A 16,827-nucleotide genomic window follows, 5' to 3' on the forward strand; every position below is an offset into this window, starting at 1 on the left:
CACACGGCATGCAGCAATCTCAGGGCATGCAGTGAGTACAGGGCATGCAGCAATCACAGGGCATGCAGCAGGTGTGGGGCACACAGCAAGTACGGGCATGCAGCAAGGCTGGGCTTTGCCTCCTGCAGAGCCACATGTGGTGCAGTTGTCTGGTAGAGCCCATCTTTTTTTGTCTCAGGTTTAGAGGAAATACTTTTTTTGTTTTTTTGCCACTTTCTGAGAGCTCTCCTGAAACGTGCTCAGACTCTGCAGCTCCTCCAGACCCCTGTCAGCAGTGGTGCTGCCTCCCTCTGCACACCACTGGCTGTGGAGGAGCGAGTTTTGCTTTCGTTTGCCTGGCTGGAGCCCTTGGCTTTCTGCCGGAGGAGAATTACGGAAACACCTTTGCTGCTGGGAGCCCAAGGGCCTGCCCTCTCCAGAGCACTCAGCTCTCCTGCTCTTCAGGGCTCGTGATTTCTTGCTGGTAAGTGGTTTTAGATACTTTGGGGACAGTGTAATGACATTTTAAGAGTTCATTCAGAGAGGGTGGGATAATGAATGCCATTCCCTTTGCTCCCCCGGTGTCAGGGCAGGCTCTGCCTGAGGGCACTGGGTCGGTGTCAGCCAGCTGGCATCTGAGGCTGCCTGCACACCAGGAGCACATAAAGGTGTTTGGTTTTATTCGCGCATCCCTGGCATCTCCAGTCTTGGTGTCTCTGCAGGTGTGAGCCCCTCTGTGAGGACATGGGTCCCGTCCTCTGGTCCTACAGCAGTGACCGGGCAGCAGCCATGTCCCTACAGTTGCGGGGGCACCCACTTCCACCCCAGAGGGATGCTGGCACAGATATCACTGCAGAGGCTCTTGCTTTTCCTGATGCCCTCCTGGGGTTTGACAGCTCCTCTTAGCTACAGGGTGGCTGCTTGGGGCAGAGCAGCCCCAGGTCTCTCAAGTTTCTGCTTGGATGGGGGAAGGAGCCAGGGCGGCAGGTTTGGGTGGTACCACTGGGGGATGCGGGGGACCCTTGGAGACATCATCAGGGCTGTGTGGCAGTATGGGGAGCAGGACTGCAGTAGGAGGGGGGATGCAGGGCAGGGTGGAACTGTGTGGAGGAGTCTTGCTCCCATCCTGAGGATCCTTCATCATGAGGTGTTTTCTTTGCTGGCACCACTCTCTCCTGGAGTCTAGCACCTGCTTTACCACACGTGGGGATGGCAGAGGCAGCCGGAGGTGGTGGATTTGTGTTTGACATCTGTAGTGGCTGCCTCAGCTCTGGACTGGAACATGCTTTTGAGTGGCTTTTCAGGTGATGATGTTTTCAAAATGAGATGAGCAGTGGATGGTGGTGACAAGCCCTGTGCTCTACAGGCAGCACAGGGAGGCCCCTGTGCTCACGGGTCCAGGCAGTGGGATCGTTACTCCCATCCACCCAGCTGCTTCAGGGCATCTTCCCTAGCTCTGACTTCTGACAGCCCTCTTTGCAGTCTTAAATCCCAACAGGTGGTGGTCAGCCTTGGGTAGGACCCTCAGGTGGGGGAGAGGGGAAATGGCACAGAGCAGTATGGGGGTTTGCCCAAGGAGGAGGTCTGTAGAAAGCAGAAAACAGGATGGCCCCATCCTCTCCAGCTGTGGCGGGATGGCTGCATGCCACGGCTGAGGTTGGGGCCGTGGTGCCTGCAGTGCACCTGGAGCCTGCAAGGTCTTTGCAAGTGCTGAGTGCCATTGCTGGTGATGCACGAGCAGCAGAGGAGCTCTGCCAGCATGATGGACTGTAAATAATGATGTCTCCTAATCCCCTTTCCCTTGAGGGTCTTATGTGCTGGACCTGTTAATGTGATTACACTGGTATTATGGCGTGATATATTATGCTGTTATGGTACGTGTCAGTGTCCTGACTCTGCAGGACACTGGGGAAGCTGATGCTTCAGCACCTTCGTACGGATGGAGTAGTGTCCCCTTGCAGCCCATGGAATGCCTTGGGAAATAGCAGTCGGGCAGGGGGTGCTCCCATCTCGTGGCCTGGCACGTGCCTGTGCCCCCTCGGTGGGTCCTGCCTGCCCGGTGACCCCTGTCTGCTGGCTGCTGGGCTGAGCAGGCTGTCATGGCTGAGCACCCAGCTGGGGCTGGGCTTCTAAAGGGTGTTCCTGGGCCATCTGGCAGTGGCACCTGTGGGTGGGACAGGCTGCGTCACAGCTCCTCTCCTTGCACCGTGTAGCTCCTTGCAAGCCAGCTGTCTGCCTGGCAGGGTGTCCGGAGGCAAGGCTGCAATGTCCCCTCTGCTTCAGAGCAGCTTTATCCAGGGGGTCCCCGGGACAGGGACCGCTGGGAGGTCCCCAGGAGGTTTTATGGCTTCCACAGGTTCCCTTTCACCTGTCACTCATCCTGGGCAGGGAAGAAGCAATCTTTCACCCTGCATCCAGCTGAAGAAGCTGGATGAGGCTCCCGAATCTGTGAGTCAGGCTGTGACCCAAGGCTGCAGAGGGAGCGATGAGCATCCCCACGGGCAGGTCCTTCTGTTTGGGAAGTGCTTCTTTCTTCAGAGTTATGACCCCAGATTTATTGATGCTTGGATGTGGCTTAGTGGGTCATGTCCCCATTATCCCTCCGGTTGCTCTCTGGAGATGGATCTCCTGCTGGGTAAAACTCTCCCTGTGTGGTCAGGGTGGGATCCTGGCATCCCTGCCTGCCCCTTGCTGGGCCTGGGGTGCTGGGATCAATCCACCCTAACTCCAGCCACCTAATTGTTGCAAGGCTAATTGCCATGGGTTTCCTGGGAGCTGGGGGAGAGGATGCTGCAGCCTGTTTGAGACCCCACATGGGGTACAGGTTTCCCCTGATGATGCCAGTCTCTCTCTGGGGACTGCCAAGCAAGTTGGGGGTTTTTCTGCCTTGTTTTTCAGCTGGGATCTGCATTTCCCATCCTGCTCCCTGCCCAGCCTGCTGCAAATCCTGGCTCTCTCCCTTCTCTTCTCCTTCACTGCCCCGGCCCCGTCCGGCCTGGGTACTACAGGTGGTGCCTGGCCTGCTTGCCTCCATCCCTCCCAGGGACGAGCAATGGTTTGAGGCGGGAGCTTAATGGGAACGTAGCTGTGGGCTGATTCAAAGCAGTCCTTGGAAACTGGTGTGGGGTCTCGGTGAATACCTGGGCTTAAACAAAAGGTTTCACATGCCAATAGAAGTGCGATGGTGTTAGAGTCCCTGGAGCTTTCCAGTTTCTGTTTTGGAGGGGCATTTTGCAGTTATGTTGTCTGTCTGGCCCCGAATTCCAGATCCCTCTAATGGTGTCGCTATGGGGATGCTGCAAGTTACAGCTCAGCCAGCCCTGGAGAGATGCTGCTGGATGCGGCAGGATGGGTTTGTCCTCACCTCTGGCAGCCTGGGTGACCAAATGCTTTTCTCCAGCCCTGTGCACTGCACCAGGTGCCTACCTGCCCTGACGTGTTGGCCCGGTGGTGGGTGAGGGGCCCCGTGTCCAGCCCCACTGGCACCCACCTGCCCTGTCTTCGGGCTGTGCCACGTCCCTTTGTCCTGGTTTCGGCTGGGATAGCATTAATCTTCTTCCTAGTAGCTGACATAGTGCTGTGTTTTGGATTTAGTATGAGAATAATGCTGATAACACACTGGTGTTTTAGTTGTTGCTAAGTAGTGCTTACACTAAGTCAAGGACTTTTTCAGCTTCCCATGCTCTGCCAGGTGCACAAGAAGCTGGGAGCGGGCACAGCCAGAATAGTTGATCCAAACTGACTATTGACCACAAAGGGCTATTCCATACCATATGACGTCATGCTCAGTATATAAGCTGGGGGGAGTTGCCGGGGGGGGAGGCGGGATTGCTGCTCGGGAACTGGCTGGGTATCGGTCAGCGGGTGGTGAGCAGTTGCATCACTTGTTTTTCCTGTGTTTTGTTCCACTTTTTGCTGTTTTCGTTTTCACTACAATTTTAAATTATTGTTATTATTATCATCATCATAATTTTTTTCCAACCACCAAAGACTTCTTTGCACCAAAGACCTCTTTCCCTTGAAAGTGCCTGAATGCAAGAAGTGCTGCCGAGATGGACTTGTGTTCAGTGCCTTGCTCTGGGTCTCTGGCTCATCCTTTCTTTCTGCCTCAGTTTCTCCCTTGGGCTTTTATTCCTGTTGTCTTTAGGACTCAGGAAAACTCCCTTGCCTGTCCCAGTGTGCTGGCTGGGAGGTCGTGGTCTCTGATGCAGCTGAGTACGGCAGCCCTCTTTATGCAGCATCTTCTCTTGCTGGCTGGGAAGTGGGGATACAACCTTTCTGGAGGGGATGAAACATGAAGCCACTTTGGGGGGGGAAGCTCTGGTGCAGTGGGGTTTGCCTCAGGGTTTTCCTGCAATTTGTGCCTCCTAGGACACCCCAAGTGACTTTGCACATCTCTGCTGATCATCACTCACCGGAGAAGCTTGCCTGGGTGCTGCTCGTGTACTGGTTGGTGCAGCTGCTTGGGGTTTTGGCAAGGAGGGCACTGCCTACACCAGCACCAAACCATCCCTAGGTTTGGGGGCTTTTCTGGGGACCACAGAGGTCTGAGAGGAGCTGGACATTGTGGGTGACTATTTCCTGGGCACAAAATGAAGAAGCAGCCACTGTAGTACTGAGGTGTCCACCAGCTGTTGTCATACCTTTCTTGGGATGGGATTTTGCAGCACCAGTGCGAGAAAACCAGCTGAAGGCATGAGCAGCATTAGCTGTTGAAGCATCATTAGGCATGGTTTCCATCAGGAAGGGTTCTCTGGGGAAATTACTTAATTATGTTGTCCTGAAACCCTTTTTCCTGCTGTATCAGGCCCCCAAAATATCTCAGTAGTCCCCTTGGCTCCTTCTGTCGGGCAGGGCTGTGGGACTTGCTCACAGCATGCCAGCCTGAAAACCAGAGCCCAACCTGGGCATCCCCCTGTGTCCAGTCTACCCTGAATCTCTGGAAATTTGGGAGAATCTGAGCTCTGTCCCAGCTGTGCTGCCCATGCGGGGATGCTCAGAGGCAGTTTTCAGCCCTTCCCTGCCTCACAGGAGAGATGAAGGTCCTCTGGTGGTCGTGGGTACCCAAGGTATATCCTTGCAGGGAGTTTTCATGGGCAAGCATCCCTTTTCTGCCTCCCTCAGCCTGCTTGCCTGTGGCAGAGGCATTTGCTGGTGAGGGTACTGATGGCATGGTGCTGTGTACATGACTAATTGCACGTGCGTTCAGAAGGTAACGAGGCTGTTATTAAGACCAGGTGCAGGCTGGTGAATCCACCATGCTGCTTAGGCAAGACTGAAAGGCAAATATTTTTGCTTTGCAAAATAATTCTGGAGATGACTGTATTTGTTGACAGGAAGGAGGAAAGCGGTCGGTGTGGGTTTTGACAGCATGGGGAGCTGCACTGGGCATCCATCACTGCACATCCCAGCTTTTCCTGGCGTCTTCAGCTCCATGTGTGCTGCATTTCAGCTTTTTTGCTGCTCTAGGCAACCAGATGCTGTGTATTCCTGCTCCTCTCCTTTGCTTCAATCTTCTGACAACTCATTTTCACCTGCTCTTCATCCTCCCTCGGGTACCGCTGCCCTCCCACTGTGTCTCTGCTGCCTGTAAGCTCAGATATGTGCTTTATGGGAACCCGAATTTACCTGTTTGATACTCATCTCTCTCATTTTCCCTTTCCAGAAAGGAAATTTGCTTCTACAATTGCAGTAGGCTGTAGTGGGGCAGCCTGAGTGGGTAAACTGAGTCACGGGTGACTTCTGTGGCGTATTACAGAAATCCCCAAAGAAGGGGAGGGACATCCCCGGGAGGGACCCAGAGGGACTTTGCCTGGTATCACTGGTGGATATTGGTACTTCTGGGGCTGTTTCAAATATGCATGGTATTCCCTGTGAAAATAAATCCCATTTCTTTAAGGAGAGGTGATCACTGAAGTTTGATGGCACTATCAACATTAAAAAAAGCCCCCAAAATGTTTCACTTAAAGCATAGCTTTATTTTTTTTTCCTCTCTGTTTTTTTCTGTTAATGCTTGAAACAGGGCCTTAGTGTGGCCTGAGCAACTGCTTCTTATGGGGCTTCTCTTCTGCAGAGGGAAGGGGAACCACCCAGGGCAGAAGTTAGTTTGCAAAACAGATAACTCCTTCCCCTCCTCCTCTTTCAGATAAGAGAGGAAGAAAACATCCCAGGGCTTCCAGCCAGCCCTTCTGCACGTGCTTTGGGGATCTGCTGTAGAGATCGGGGGGGCCATGGGGTGACGAAGAGGAGAGCATCTGTGTGTGTTGCTCTGGGACTCCCAGATGTTCATCTCAGATATTCTGGGTGGCCCCAGGGCTTGTGCATGCCCCCAGCCAGCGAAATCCCTTGCTGCAGGATGTTGTGGACACAAAGTGGCTTAGAGGTGACCAAGTCGTGGAGAAAAAGCACTTGAAGGTTACAAAGCACAAAGATACATCCAGCTCAGGAGGTCCTGGAAGCTGGAGCCCAGAAAGGATTTGGGGACTATGTCCCTCCACCCTGCTCCTGCTCTTGTGACACCTCTTCGGACATCTGCTGTGGCCCATGGCAGATGGAGCAATCAGACCTTCATGCTTGTCCCTGAGACCTCTCATTGGTAGCCTAGCTGTGTTTCGGCAGGAGACCACATGTCCGTGTGATCTGCATGAAGCTGGCAGCTGGGATTGTATGTCAGGAGAATATTTGGCCGCAGATGCCGAGTGAGTCATAGGACTTCATTCAGGGTCGCATATTTGGGGAGAGGAGAACAAAAAAAGGAGGAGAGACTGGAATACAGATGATGGCAAGCTGGCTCTTTCAGTGCCAGCTCAAATTCCCCCTCCCCCCCCCCCCCCCCCCCCAAATTTAAAGCATTTGCTGGGGGGTCAAAATGCCACCGGCTTGCTTGAAGCCTGGTGGTGCCTCAGATGGGAAACCTCTGAGGCAGGGGGACCTATAGCTGCTGCTGAGGCTGCAGGGGCCAAAACCCTGCCTAGCCCCAGGGAAGGTGCTGAATCTGTGCCGGCACAGCAGGAGGAGAGGTGGCTGTGGCTCTCTGGTGGGGAGGGGATAACTGCAGGATTTTGTGCTGGGCACCTGTGAGATGGCATCAAGCTCTCCAGGTTGGCACCTGGGGGAGAGGCAGTCCCAGTCTGTCCCAGTCCCTGAATTTGGGTGCCTGGGTGGGGAGTGTGTCCATGCAGGGGACACAAGTCCCACCAGGTCTCTGCCCTCAGCAAGCCCTGGCTGGCGCTGGCCGCCTCTCCTCTTCCCCGTGTCTGTTTTGACTGTGTGCTCCCCCAGGAGCATGGCAGGCTGAGCACAGGGGCTGGAGTGCAGGCAATGCTCAGTGCACCGAGAGGATGTTTTGGTGCTTACCAGCCCTGGGAAAAAGCTTTTTCCACTGAGTCATTTGCTGCCTCTGCTTTTTGTGAGACGACGGTGAGATTTGTGGGAAGGGGAGATGGAAAAACCCAGCCCAGATCTCCCTGCTCTGGCAGTACCAGGTCCATGCCAGCACAGCTGCCCTGTGTTTGCTTTTCAGAGGGAGCAGCAGACAGAAAGCAGCATAAATAGAACAAGCCTGGCTATTTTAAGACGTCAATTGCATGATCTGTGCATTTAAAAAAAAAAAAAATCTTTGTTTTATGTACAACTGGCAGCATGGGCTTGAGAGGAGCAGAGACAGCTCTGTTGGGAACAGGTGTTTCGAAGCCATCGCCCCAGCAGCTTGCAGGGGCTTCACAGTGGATGAGCTGGGAGGACTTGTGTTTCTACATGTGTTTCTCCTCAAAGTCACGGTAGATGGACCATTGCCCACACGTGCTGCTGATTTGGTGTCACGCTGCTGTGAACAGGGAGCAACGGCATGAGATGTGCTTGGTCTAGGAGAGGGGAAACTGCGGTCGGGGAAGGGACGTGGGTGCTGTTTCAGTGATGTACACGTGTGCGTGCAGCCAAGGATGGGGATTTTCTTCTTCTGGAGATGTTTCGGGGTTCCTGTGGTGCTGAAATGATTGCACTGCTCTTGCCCTGAGCAGCAGGCTGTGATGAAGAGCTTGCATTTACTGTTGGGAGTTAAAATCAGGCTTGTTTTGGGTGACTTAGTGCCAACCAGAGATCTTGGCAGGTAGGAGAGGGGGGCTCAGAGCCTTGGAAGAGGGAGCTGTTTTCCGCTCAGTATTCATCACAGCTGGGGCTGACCCCTTAGAACAGCTGGTGGCGAGCCTGGAGCTCCCTCTCCCATAGCCATATAGGGGCTGGGATCACCCCAGCCCTGTCCACCATCCTCATCCCAGCTTGGAGGTTGAGCTGCAAGGGAAGGGAGCAGCAGCACAGATCCCAGCACCACGAGCACTTGTAAATACTCATGCCTGGGCAAAACAAACAAATAATATTAATTGGTGTTTCAATGCCAAACAGCAGCAGATGGCTTATCAACATGGGGGAATGTGATGTTTTGGGTTTTCAGATAAAGTGGATGAGCCAGGAGCTGCTCTTGAAAAAGAGGGCTATGGTGAAAGGTATAGAAGCAACTGCTGAAAACAGCACTCTCTGCAATAGCCACACCAGCTGCAAAGGTTTATTAGTATAACTTAATCTGAAAACACTTTTTCTTGTCTTTTTTTCCCCTTCTGTGTTGAAGACCTTTGATGGTTTCTGATGAGTAAACTGCACATCAGAAGGCAAAGCTGTTGTGTGGGATGGGTTTTTGCACTAATAATGCTATAAAACACATTTATATCTGCAAGATAGCTTTTGTAGCGGACTTTTGGTAAGCTGTTCTTATAACAAAGAGTTTTTTATCAGGGCCCTGTAAATCATCCTGTACACCAGATCACGCCTTGATGTTGTTGTCACAAATGCCTTGCTCTTCTGTGAACTAACTAACACGGCTTTTTAATTGCTGCCAAAGCCACTGTTTTCTTCTGACCTAGTGAGTTGGGTGGAGATAGGGCTGAACCGGGGCTGGACCTGCCCTCCACCCCAGTCATCCTCACAGTCTCACCCCTTTCCCTATGAGGATTTGGGAGGCAGAGCTCAAGTTTGGTCCTCGTAGCTTAGGTCCATGGTCCATGACTTGGGACCAGCCAGACGACAACCAGTTCTCATGCTGAAAGATGGTGTGGAAGTGTAGTTCCTCCCCACAAAAAAACCCCAACATGCTGAAAGAAGAGGTTGGGAAACCCCCCTCCCTTGGGGGGTAAGCTGAAGATGCTACCTTCCCTTGAAAATCTGCTATTTATGGAGAAAAAACAAAGCAGATTGTAGATGCTCTGCTGGGCTCCCACTCAGGCTCCCACTCAGGACGTCTGCCTGTTCTGGTGGCCATGTGGGGATGGTGACCAGGCAGGGCAGATGCTTTGGAGCCAGGAAAGCTTCATAACTTACTGAGTGTAACTTAGAGCATGAGGTTCTGGATGTGGCCTCTCTGTCTGGGCCCAACCCACCAGCGCCGACAGAGTGTTTTCTGCCTTTCTGCCTTGCACTGAGGTTTCTCTCTGTTCTCATATCCCATAGACTGCCTGGAGCTGCTGCCTCTGGAGTCCATGGCGTACACTGTGACTCCCATGCCGGCAGGGCCCGTTGGGTCCCAGTACTGTGTCTGCAAAGTCGAGTTGTCCATCTGCGGCCAAAACCTTCTGGACAGGGATGTCACTTCCAAATCTGACCCCTTCTGCGTCCTTTTCATGGAAGTCAACGGGAAGTGGGTAGAGGTAAGTCCTGAAGTTGTGTGAATTTCTACCTCCTGTGGTTTGCCCATGCTGGTGTCTCTTCCCTCTGTGCTCCACTACGAGGCTGGTCCTCATTCCTCCCCAAGCAGAGGTGGAAGTTCTTCTGGTCCTCCTGAGGCTGTGGGCATGGCACCAGTGTTATTCTGTGTTCTGCAATTGGTCCTTTCCCCGTCAGTGCTTTCTGCTTTGTGTGGGGGGTTAGATTTAATTGCAGATCTCATAATGCCAACCTCTGGCAAGGCATGTGGTGGGGCTGAAAGGATCTTGCCACCTTGTGGTCCTAGCCCCTTCTCAGTCTGCTGTAAGCTGGGGATGATTCGGATTTGGGTGTCTGAAATGCTGATCCCATGTGACAGTTATATGTTGTGAGTCCCACTTACAACAGGGTGTGTGTCTCTAGGTGAGTCAAGATAAGCTGGTTCTTGGGTCACATAGGAAGCTGGTCTTTGGGTTTCGCTTGCCCTGGCTATTTCTAGGGGCCAGGAGTGTGCTGGATGAGGGTCTGGCAGGTCAGTCCAGTGGAAAAATGCTATCCAGGGTAGCTCATGCTCCTGTGGCCTCCTCCAAGAATTGTATCAAGAATTCTGTCAAGGTCAACAGTCCTTAAGCTGGGCATTTCATGGGCTTGTGAGCACCTGGTTGTGGAGAGGGCAGGACCATGGGATGGGGAAGGAGACTTGGGAGCGGGGTGTGTGGGGTGTTGGATCAGTTCAGCTGTAGACAGACAGCAACCAGCTGGCAAATCCCGAATGAACTTTTTGCAAATATTGGTATTTCCTCCTTACCAGAAATCTCATAAATACGTGGTTCAACTGCTGTATTTGATACCGGGAGGCCCTGAGAAGAAACTGCAGAGGATCTTGTTATGTGCTGGGTTTCAGAAGCCGGCTCCTTATAAATGGGAAAGGTAATTCCTACAGGAAGAGAGAAGGGGAGGGATCATGACATAGGCAGTGGGATTGAGTGCACCCTCAGCAGATTTGCAGATGACACCAAGCTGAGTCGTGCAGTTGACTTGCTTGAGGGAAGGGATGCCATCCAAAGGACCTTGACAGGCTTGAGGAGTGGGCCCATGTGAACCTTGTTGAACCAAGGCCAAGTGCAAGGTGCTGCGCCTGGGTCGGGGCAATCCCCAGTATCAGCACAGGCTGGGGTATGAATGGTCAGAGAGCAGCCCTGCAGAGAGGGACTTGGGGGTACTGGTGGATGAAAAGCTGGACATGAGCCGGCAATGTGTGCTCGCAGCCCAGAAAACCAACCGTATCCTGGGCTGCATCTGAAGAAGTATAGCCAGCGGGTCAAGGGAGGTGATTCTACCCCTCTACTCTGCTCTGCTGAGACCCTGCCTGGAGCACTGCATCCAGCTCTGGAGTCCTCATTGCAGGAAACACATGGACCTGTTGGAGTGTCCTCTGGACGAGGAGGCCCATGAAGATTATCAGAGGGATGGAACACCTCTCCTATGAGGAAAGGCTGTGAGAGGGTTGGGGTTGTTCAGCCTGGAGAAGAGAAGGCTCTGGGGAGACCTTATTGCACCCTTTCTGTACTTACAGGGGATGGGGACAAACTTTTTACCAGGGCCTGTAGTGACAGGACAAAGGGCAACAGTTTTAAACTGGCAGAGGGTAGGTTTAGGTTGGACATAAGGAAGAAATGTTTTACGATGAGGGTGGTGAGACACTGGAACAGCTTGCCCAGAGAAGCTGTGGATGTCCCATCCCTGGAAGTGTTCAAGGTCAGGTTGGATGGGGCTTTGCACAACCTGATCTAGTGAAAGATGTCCCTGCCCATGGCAGGAGGGTTGGACTAGATGATCTTCAGAGATTCCTCCCAACCTAAACCATTCTGAGATCCTGTGATTATCCTTCTCAGCAGCTTTGGGCATCCCTGCTGCACCAGGACATCCTGCTCAGCAGATGTACGCAGCCGCTCACAGCCCATGGGCTGCGGCCACTGAGGCTCTGCACAGAGGAGCATGCTGGCATGCTTCCACAGCTGGGGGTGTTTATTTTTATTTTCCTTGTATGTCCTAAGGAACTGAGAGTTGCATTCATTTCCTCTTACCTCCTTACCCACTCCAACACAAACTTACTCCAGGGCAAGAACCTGCTGATAAAGGATCTTTAAGGACAGGAGGACTGTCCGTGGCTGCGCCATCCCTGGTGGTAGGTGAACATGGGATAAATCTGTCCTCTCTGAGATGCAAAGAGCACACAAGGACCCCTTGTGTGTTGTTCCCAGCCCTCTGCTTCAGCTGGACAAGGCTGCTACTAACCAGACTAATAGAGCGCGAGGGAATTCACCCTCAGCAGCTGTCTGAATTATTTCATAGCATAAGTAAAACATTGGCTTGATCCCAAAATCTTGCTTCTCAGCATACCCACCAAATGGATGTGTATTCCTTTGAAAATCCCCCTCCTGCAGGGAAGGGACACAGGGATACATCTTCCTGCTGCAAGCCACATCGGGGACCGGGTGTGTGCTTGCTGCTGGCACCACGGTTTGTCCAGGTATGCCCAAACTGGCTTTGAGCAGCATGACATTGGTCACCAGTAGTGCTGCTGCAATGGGCAAGAGGTCTCACTTGGGTGGGTCTCCCAGGCAGATGCACATCTCAGGATGGTTTTGCAGTTGGGGTGTGCACAAAGTGGACTGGGAACTCCCAAGAGCACCCACTTCATGGTGCTTTATTGACTGTTCAGCATCTCACATGGAGAAGCTATAGTTGTTGTCTCCTTCTGCGGCAGACTGAGTTGGGCAAGGTGCCATCTGTGATAAAACCGGTGTAGTGAATCCAAACTCCAGATTCTGTGCAGGAGCATTTATTTCCATGCCTAAGAAAAACCTTTTGGCTACAGGGGGAAAGACTCTGGGCTAAAATGCTTGGAGGAAAAAAATGGGGATTTTGTTTTATAACTGCAGTTACAGATAGTGTAAGACCTCTTTTCAGTTGGTCTGGAGGGAGCAGGTAAGCAGACCATGGAGGTGTGATGGATGGATACAGGCACCGGTGTTGGATGCAGCACAAAATGAGCAGCCGAAGGGCATTAAATCAGATAAACCAAATAAAAATTATCCTAATTCCTTGGAAATTAGGTGGTCTCATTTTTCAAATACTTGGACTAGTTGGGCAGCCAACTAGCCAACTTGGCACTTGGCCAAGGAGCTGGTGAATCAATGGGCATCACCTAAGGTGTCCTGCAGCTGATCTTGCTGTCAGCAGGGAGGGTGTAGGGGCAAACCTCACCTTACCATGGTCTGCAATTAACTTTGCTCAGCAGCCTGGATGAGACTAATGAGCTTTCCAGCTTTGATAGGTGTCATCTCTTTGATCTGATTGTACTTTTCAGGAATTTCTCTTTCTGTCAGTAATGTCTCAGTCCAGCAGTTTTGATTCCAAAGCTTCTTTTACAATACAAATGTCTGGTGGTTTTATTTTTTTTTCTTTTCCTCTGCTATTTTTAGCTTCTTTTTAATTGGCAAGATAGGCACTGGACGTCAGTCTGGAGCGGCAGATTGCTTGGCACTCCACTGCTGTGGTTTCAGCAGGGGTCAGCATGTTGTGCGAGCTGGCATGTGGTGTCATGTGCTCGCATGCCATGGAGCTGGCCCCCGTCCACTGGCATGCCAGGAGCACAGCTGGGACTGAGATCCTCCTGCACCCACACATGGCAGTAGCAGTGCATGGGTTTGGGTTCTGGCTGGGTGCCAGGGAAGGCCAGGAGAGGTGGGCTTGCCTGCAAGAGCCTCTCTGTATGGGGCACTTGGTGGACCCTTGGCAGCTCATGCCACCATGGTTCAGAGCTTCACGGCGGTGCCTGTGTTGTTCTGCATGGATTTTGGCCACACAGACATGCCCCTTGCTCTGAGATGAACCTCTTTCTTGTCTGAAAGCGGTGGCCTTAATAACATAGCTGAAATGTAGGGGACAGATGGGGACAGCAGCAGCTCAGCAGCATCCCACCACACTGCCCCTGCATCCTCTGCACAGGGTTAGTGACGTGTCCCAACTGTCAGACCTGGTTTAGGACGTGGGTCTCCTCCTCCAGGACCAGCCCCAGCCACGGCGGTGCCAGCGTCTGAGCTGGGCAGTGGGGCTGAGGTACCAGCTGATGCCGACAAAAAGGTTTCTGCTCACTGTTCTTTCTAGCTGTCACATTTGTTCCCAAATACAATTATTTTGTCTTGCTGAGCTTAATAGGAATTAAAAAATCTTTGTGAATCAGCCTTGGAGGGGGTGGGAGAGGGAGGGACAATAAACCACAGGCTGAGAAGTGACATGACGATAGGTGATGTTTAAATGTTCTGCCCAATGATGTCATCTCACAGGAGCCATGAAAGACCTGGCCTGTGATGCCAGGAGCAGAGACACATGACTCAGCCGTACCACTGCCTTTGTGCCGCTCTGACTCATACTGCTGGTCCTGCGCCTTCCACACAAGCTTTCCTTGGCACTTGGGAGAGCATCTCCCAGTGTTGGAGCATCAAGCGTCTCCACGTGCTGGGGATACTTGAAGGTCTCTAGCCAACCTCCTTACAGATGCTGGAGGACTCTCTGGTTGCGTTCATTGAGCACAAGGGCTGTCATTGGAGATGATTTCCCAGTTTCATGCTTGATTTGTAGAATGAAGACTCTTACCCAAACAGAAATCTTTAATTAGGTTACTTGTCTCTTAAAAACCCTTGTGCTTTTCTGCTCTTGGGTGGCAAAGCCACCTCTGCTCTTTACAGGGAATGCAGATGTGTAAGCCTTGGGGGTGAAGGGGAAGGCAGGAGCTGATGACATGCTTGTCTCCTGATGGTGGTGGTGTGAAGAGGCCTTGTATGTGATGGTCATTGGCAAGGTGACCAGTGCTGCATCAAACCAAAGACCAAACCCTATGCATCAAGTAGCTGGGGTTTGTGATTTTGTTGTGCTTCACATTGACAACAGGCAGGAGATTAAATGCTCGGTTTAATCTGGGTGTTGAAGGAAGCCACATCACTCTGGAGGGTTAGCTCAAGACACATTGGCTGGGTTTCACTTCTCCTTCCCTGGGCCACCCCTTCCAGGGCAAAGCTGGAGATGGGACCTCAAGCTATCTCCTTTGAACTGGCACCTGGGAGTGGAAGGACTGGTTTCCCTTGGTCCCTGGCTTCAGAGAACATGGAATAGGCTAAAATCCACCTCTGTTGCCTGCAAGGTCTTGTCTCCTACGGGACTGAAAGGGGATTTGCCTGTGTTGTACTGCTGAAATAAGGTAGAGCTCATGGATGCTCACTGCTCCTGGTCCATCACATCTCTCAGCAGACTTTTGGGGTCCTTCTGTATGAGATGGCAGCAGAGAAGGAAGGATCTGCATGAAGATGCATGGCCCTGACCAGCTTACAGCCCACTGGTGTTGATGTTTTTGATTCCCCACAGTGCAGCAGGTGGCTATTCTGGGAACACAGCATTTACTTTAGTCGTTTCTTGGCAATTAAGACAAAGCGACCAACTTCAAAAAACACTGCGATGTTGGTATATATAGCAAACTCACCACATTTCCACTCAGTCCCTCCAAAACCTGCCTCGTGTTGAATGAGTTTCTTTGGGACTAAGGTACGTGTTTACTTTTTGGGTTTTTTTTTTCTGCTCTGCCATACTTACTCTTGGCTCCGCAGCTCTGGCAGACATCCCACCATCCTGCAGCCCGGCGCTGCCCTGGGATGCTGGCACGGGGGCTGCTTTCCACAGAGGTCTTGCCTTGGGACCTGGGATGCACAGGCAGCATAGCCTTGCCCGGGACCGGGTGTCCTGGCTGCAAGAGGAGGCAGGATGCTGGCTGGGGCCGCAGCATGGCTGGAGGCTCCATGCTGTCCCACAGGCAGGTGGTATGGTCTTTCCAGGCACTGAGGAGAGCAGCTTTTGATAAAATCATGCTGGTGAGTGCCTGCCTTTCTTTCTTTTTTAATAGCCCCTGTTACCATATCCTGGGATAACAGGGTGATGTGGCAAAAGGCCGATGCTGCTAGGTACTCTGCCAGCTCTGGTGGGCACGTGGCTGTCCCAGCTCAGATGCTTGGAGCTGTTAAGACTCCCCCTGGGGCTGCATGGGCAGGACAGTTGGCAACCCGTCACGAGCGGTGTTCCCCAGGGCTCTGTTTTGGAGCCAGCCTTGTTTAATATCTTTATCAATGATCTGGATGAGGGGATTGAGTGCACCCTCAGTAAGTTTGCAGATGACACCAAGTTGGGTGGGAGTGTCGATCTGCTCGAGGGTAGGATGGCCCTGGCAGAGGGACCTGGACAGGTTGGACCGATGGGCCAAGGCCAACTGTATGAGGTTTAACAAGGCCAAGTGCCGGGTCCTGCACTTGGGTCACAACACCCCATGCAACACTACAGGCTTGGGGAAGAGTGGCTGGGAAGCTGCCTGGCTGAAAAGGACCTGGGGGTGTTGGTCGACAGCCAGCTGAACATGAGCCAGCAGTGTGCGTAGGTGGCCAAGAAGGCCACCTTGTCTTTGTCTTTGTCTTCTGACAAAGCCTCTGCTTGGTTTGCTTGCTGGAGGGTTTTCCTCCAGGCTGCAGGTGTTCATTTCCTGTTCAGCGCACAGGCTGTGCCACCAGCATCCTTTCTGCCTGTTTTAGCTTCATAAGGATATGTTGCATGTTTGGCTCCAAACATGCCCTTTCCTGGTGCCTCTTGGGATGGATGATGGCCTGGTGGGGATGATGAGTCCTGGCATTAGAGTTCAGACCCTCCTTGACCATTGACTTCCAGAAGCAAATATACCAGCTTTTTTTGGCCTCGTTTTCCCAGTTTTTGCCACTTTGGCTAAAATTGTGGGTTGCTGTGTCTGTGAGAGCCCGTGCCAGGAGCCCAGCTGGTGCTGCCATCCTCCCAGCCCTCCTGTGGTCTGAGATATGGGGTCTGGGACCGAAGCTCCATTAGTGGAAGGCAGTGTCCCAGGATCTCTGGTGTGGCTGTCCTCGGGATTTTTTTTTTGGCTCATGCAAGGCTTTCTGTCTGCCTGTGCCATGCTGCATCGTAAACCCACACTTCCACTGGCTGCCTGCCAAGTTTTCTCTGCTCTTATCACTGCTCTTGGCTGCAGGATGCTGCAGACTGCCGTGGTGCTTCCACTTGGACAGCAGGTTCCCCACATACCTT

At 52.5% G+C, this 16,827-nt stretch overlaps 1 protein-coding gene across 2 annotated transcripts in view; it reads left to right on the forward strand.

Moving 5' to 3' along the window:
* Nucleotides 1–381: 381 nt before the first annotated feature.
* Nucleotides 382–16,827, forward strand: part of CPNE2 (copine 2) — a 50,233-nt gene continuing 33,787 nt past the window's right edge. For both annotated transcript variants that reach the window (XM_009478011.2, XM_075714777.1), the window contains exons 1-2: nt 382–463; nt 9,478–9,674. In XM_009478011.2, coding sequence (XP_009476286.1) covers nt 9,507–9,674 — 168 coding nt within the window. In that variant the 5' untranslated portion in view covers nt 382–463; nt 9,478–9,506. The remainder of the gene's footprint in view (nt 464–9,477; nt 9,675–16,827) is intronic.

Source organism: Pelecanus crispus, chromosome 8, assembly GCF_030463565.1.
Source record: "Pelecanus crispus isolate bPelCri1 chromosome 8, bPelCri1.pri, whole genome shotgun sequence".
NCBI lineage: Eukaryota > Metazoa > Chordata > Aves > Pelecaniformes > Pelecanidae > Pelecanus > Pelecanus crispus.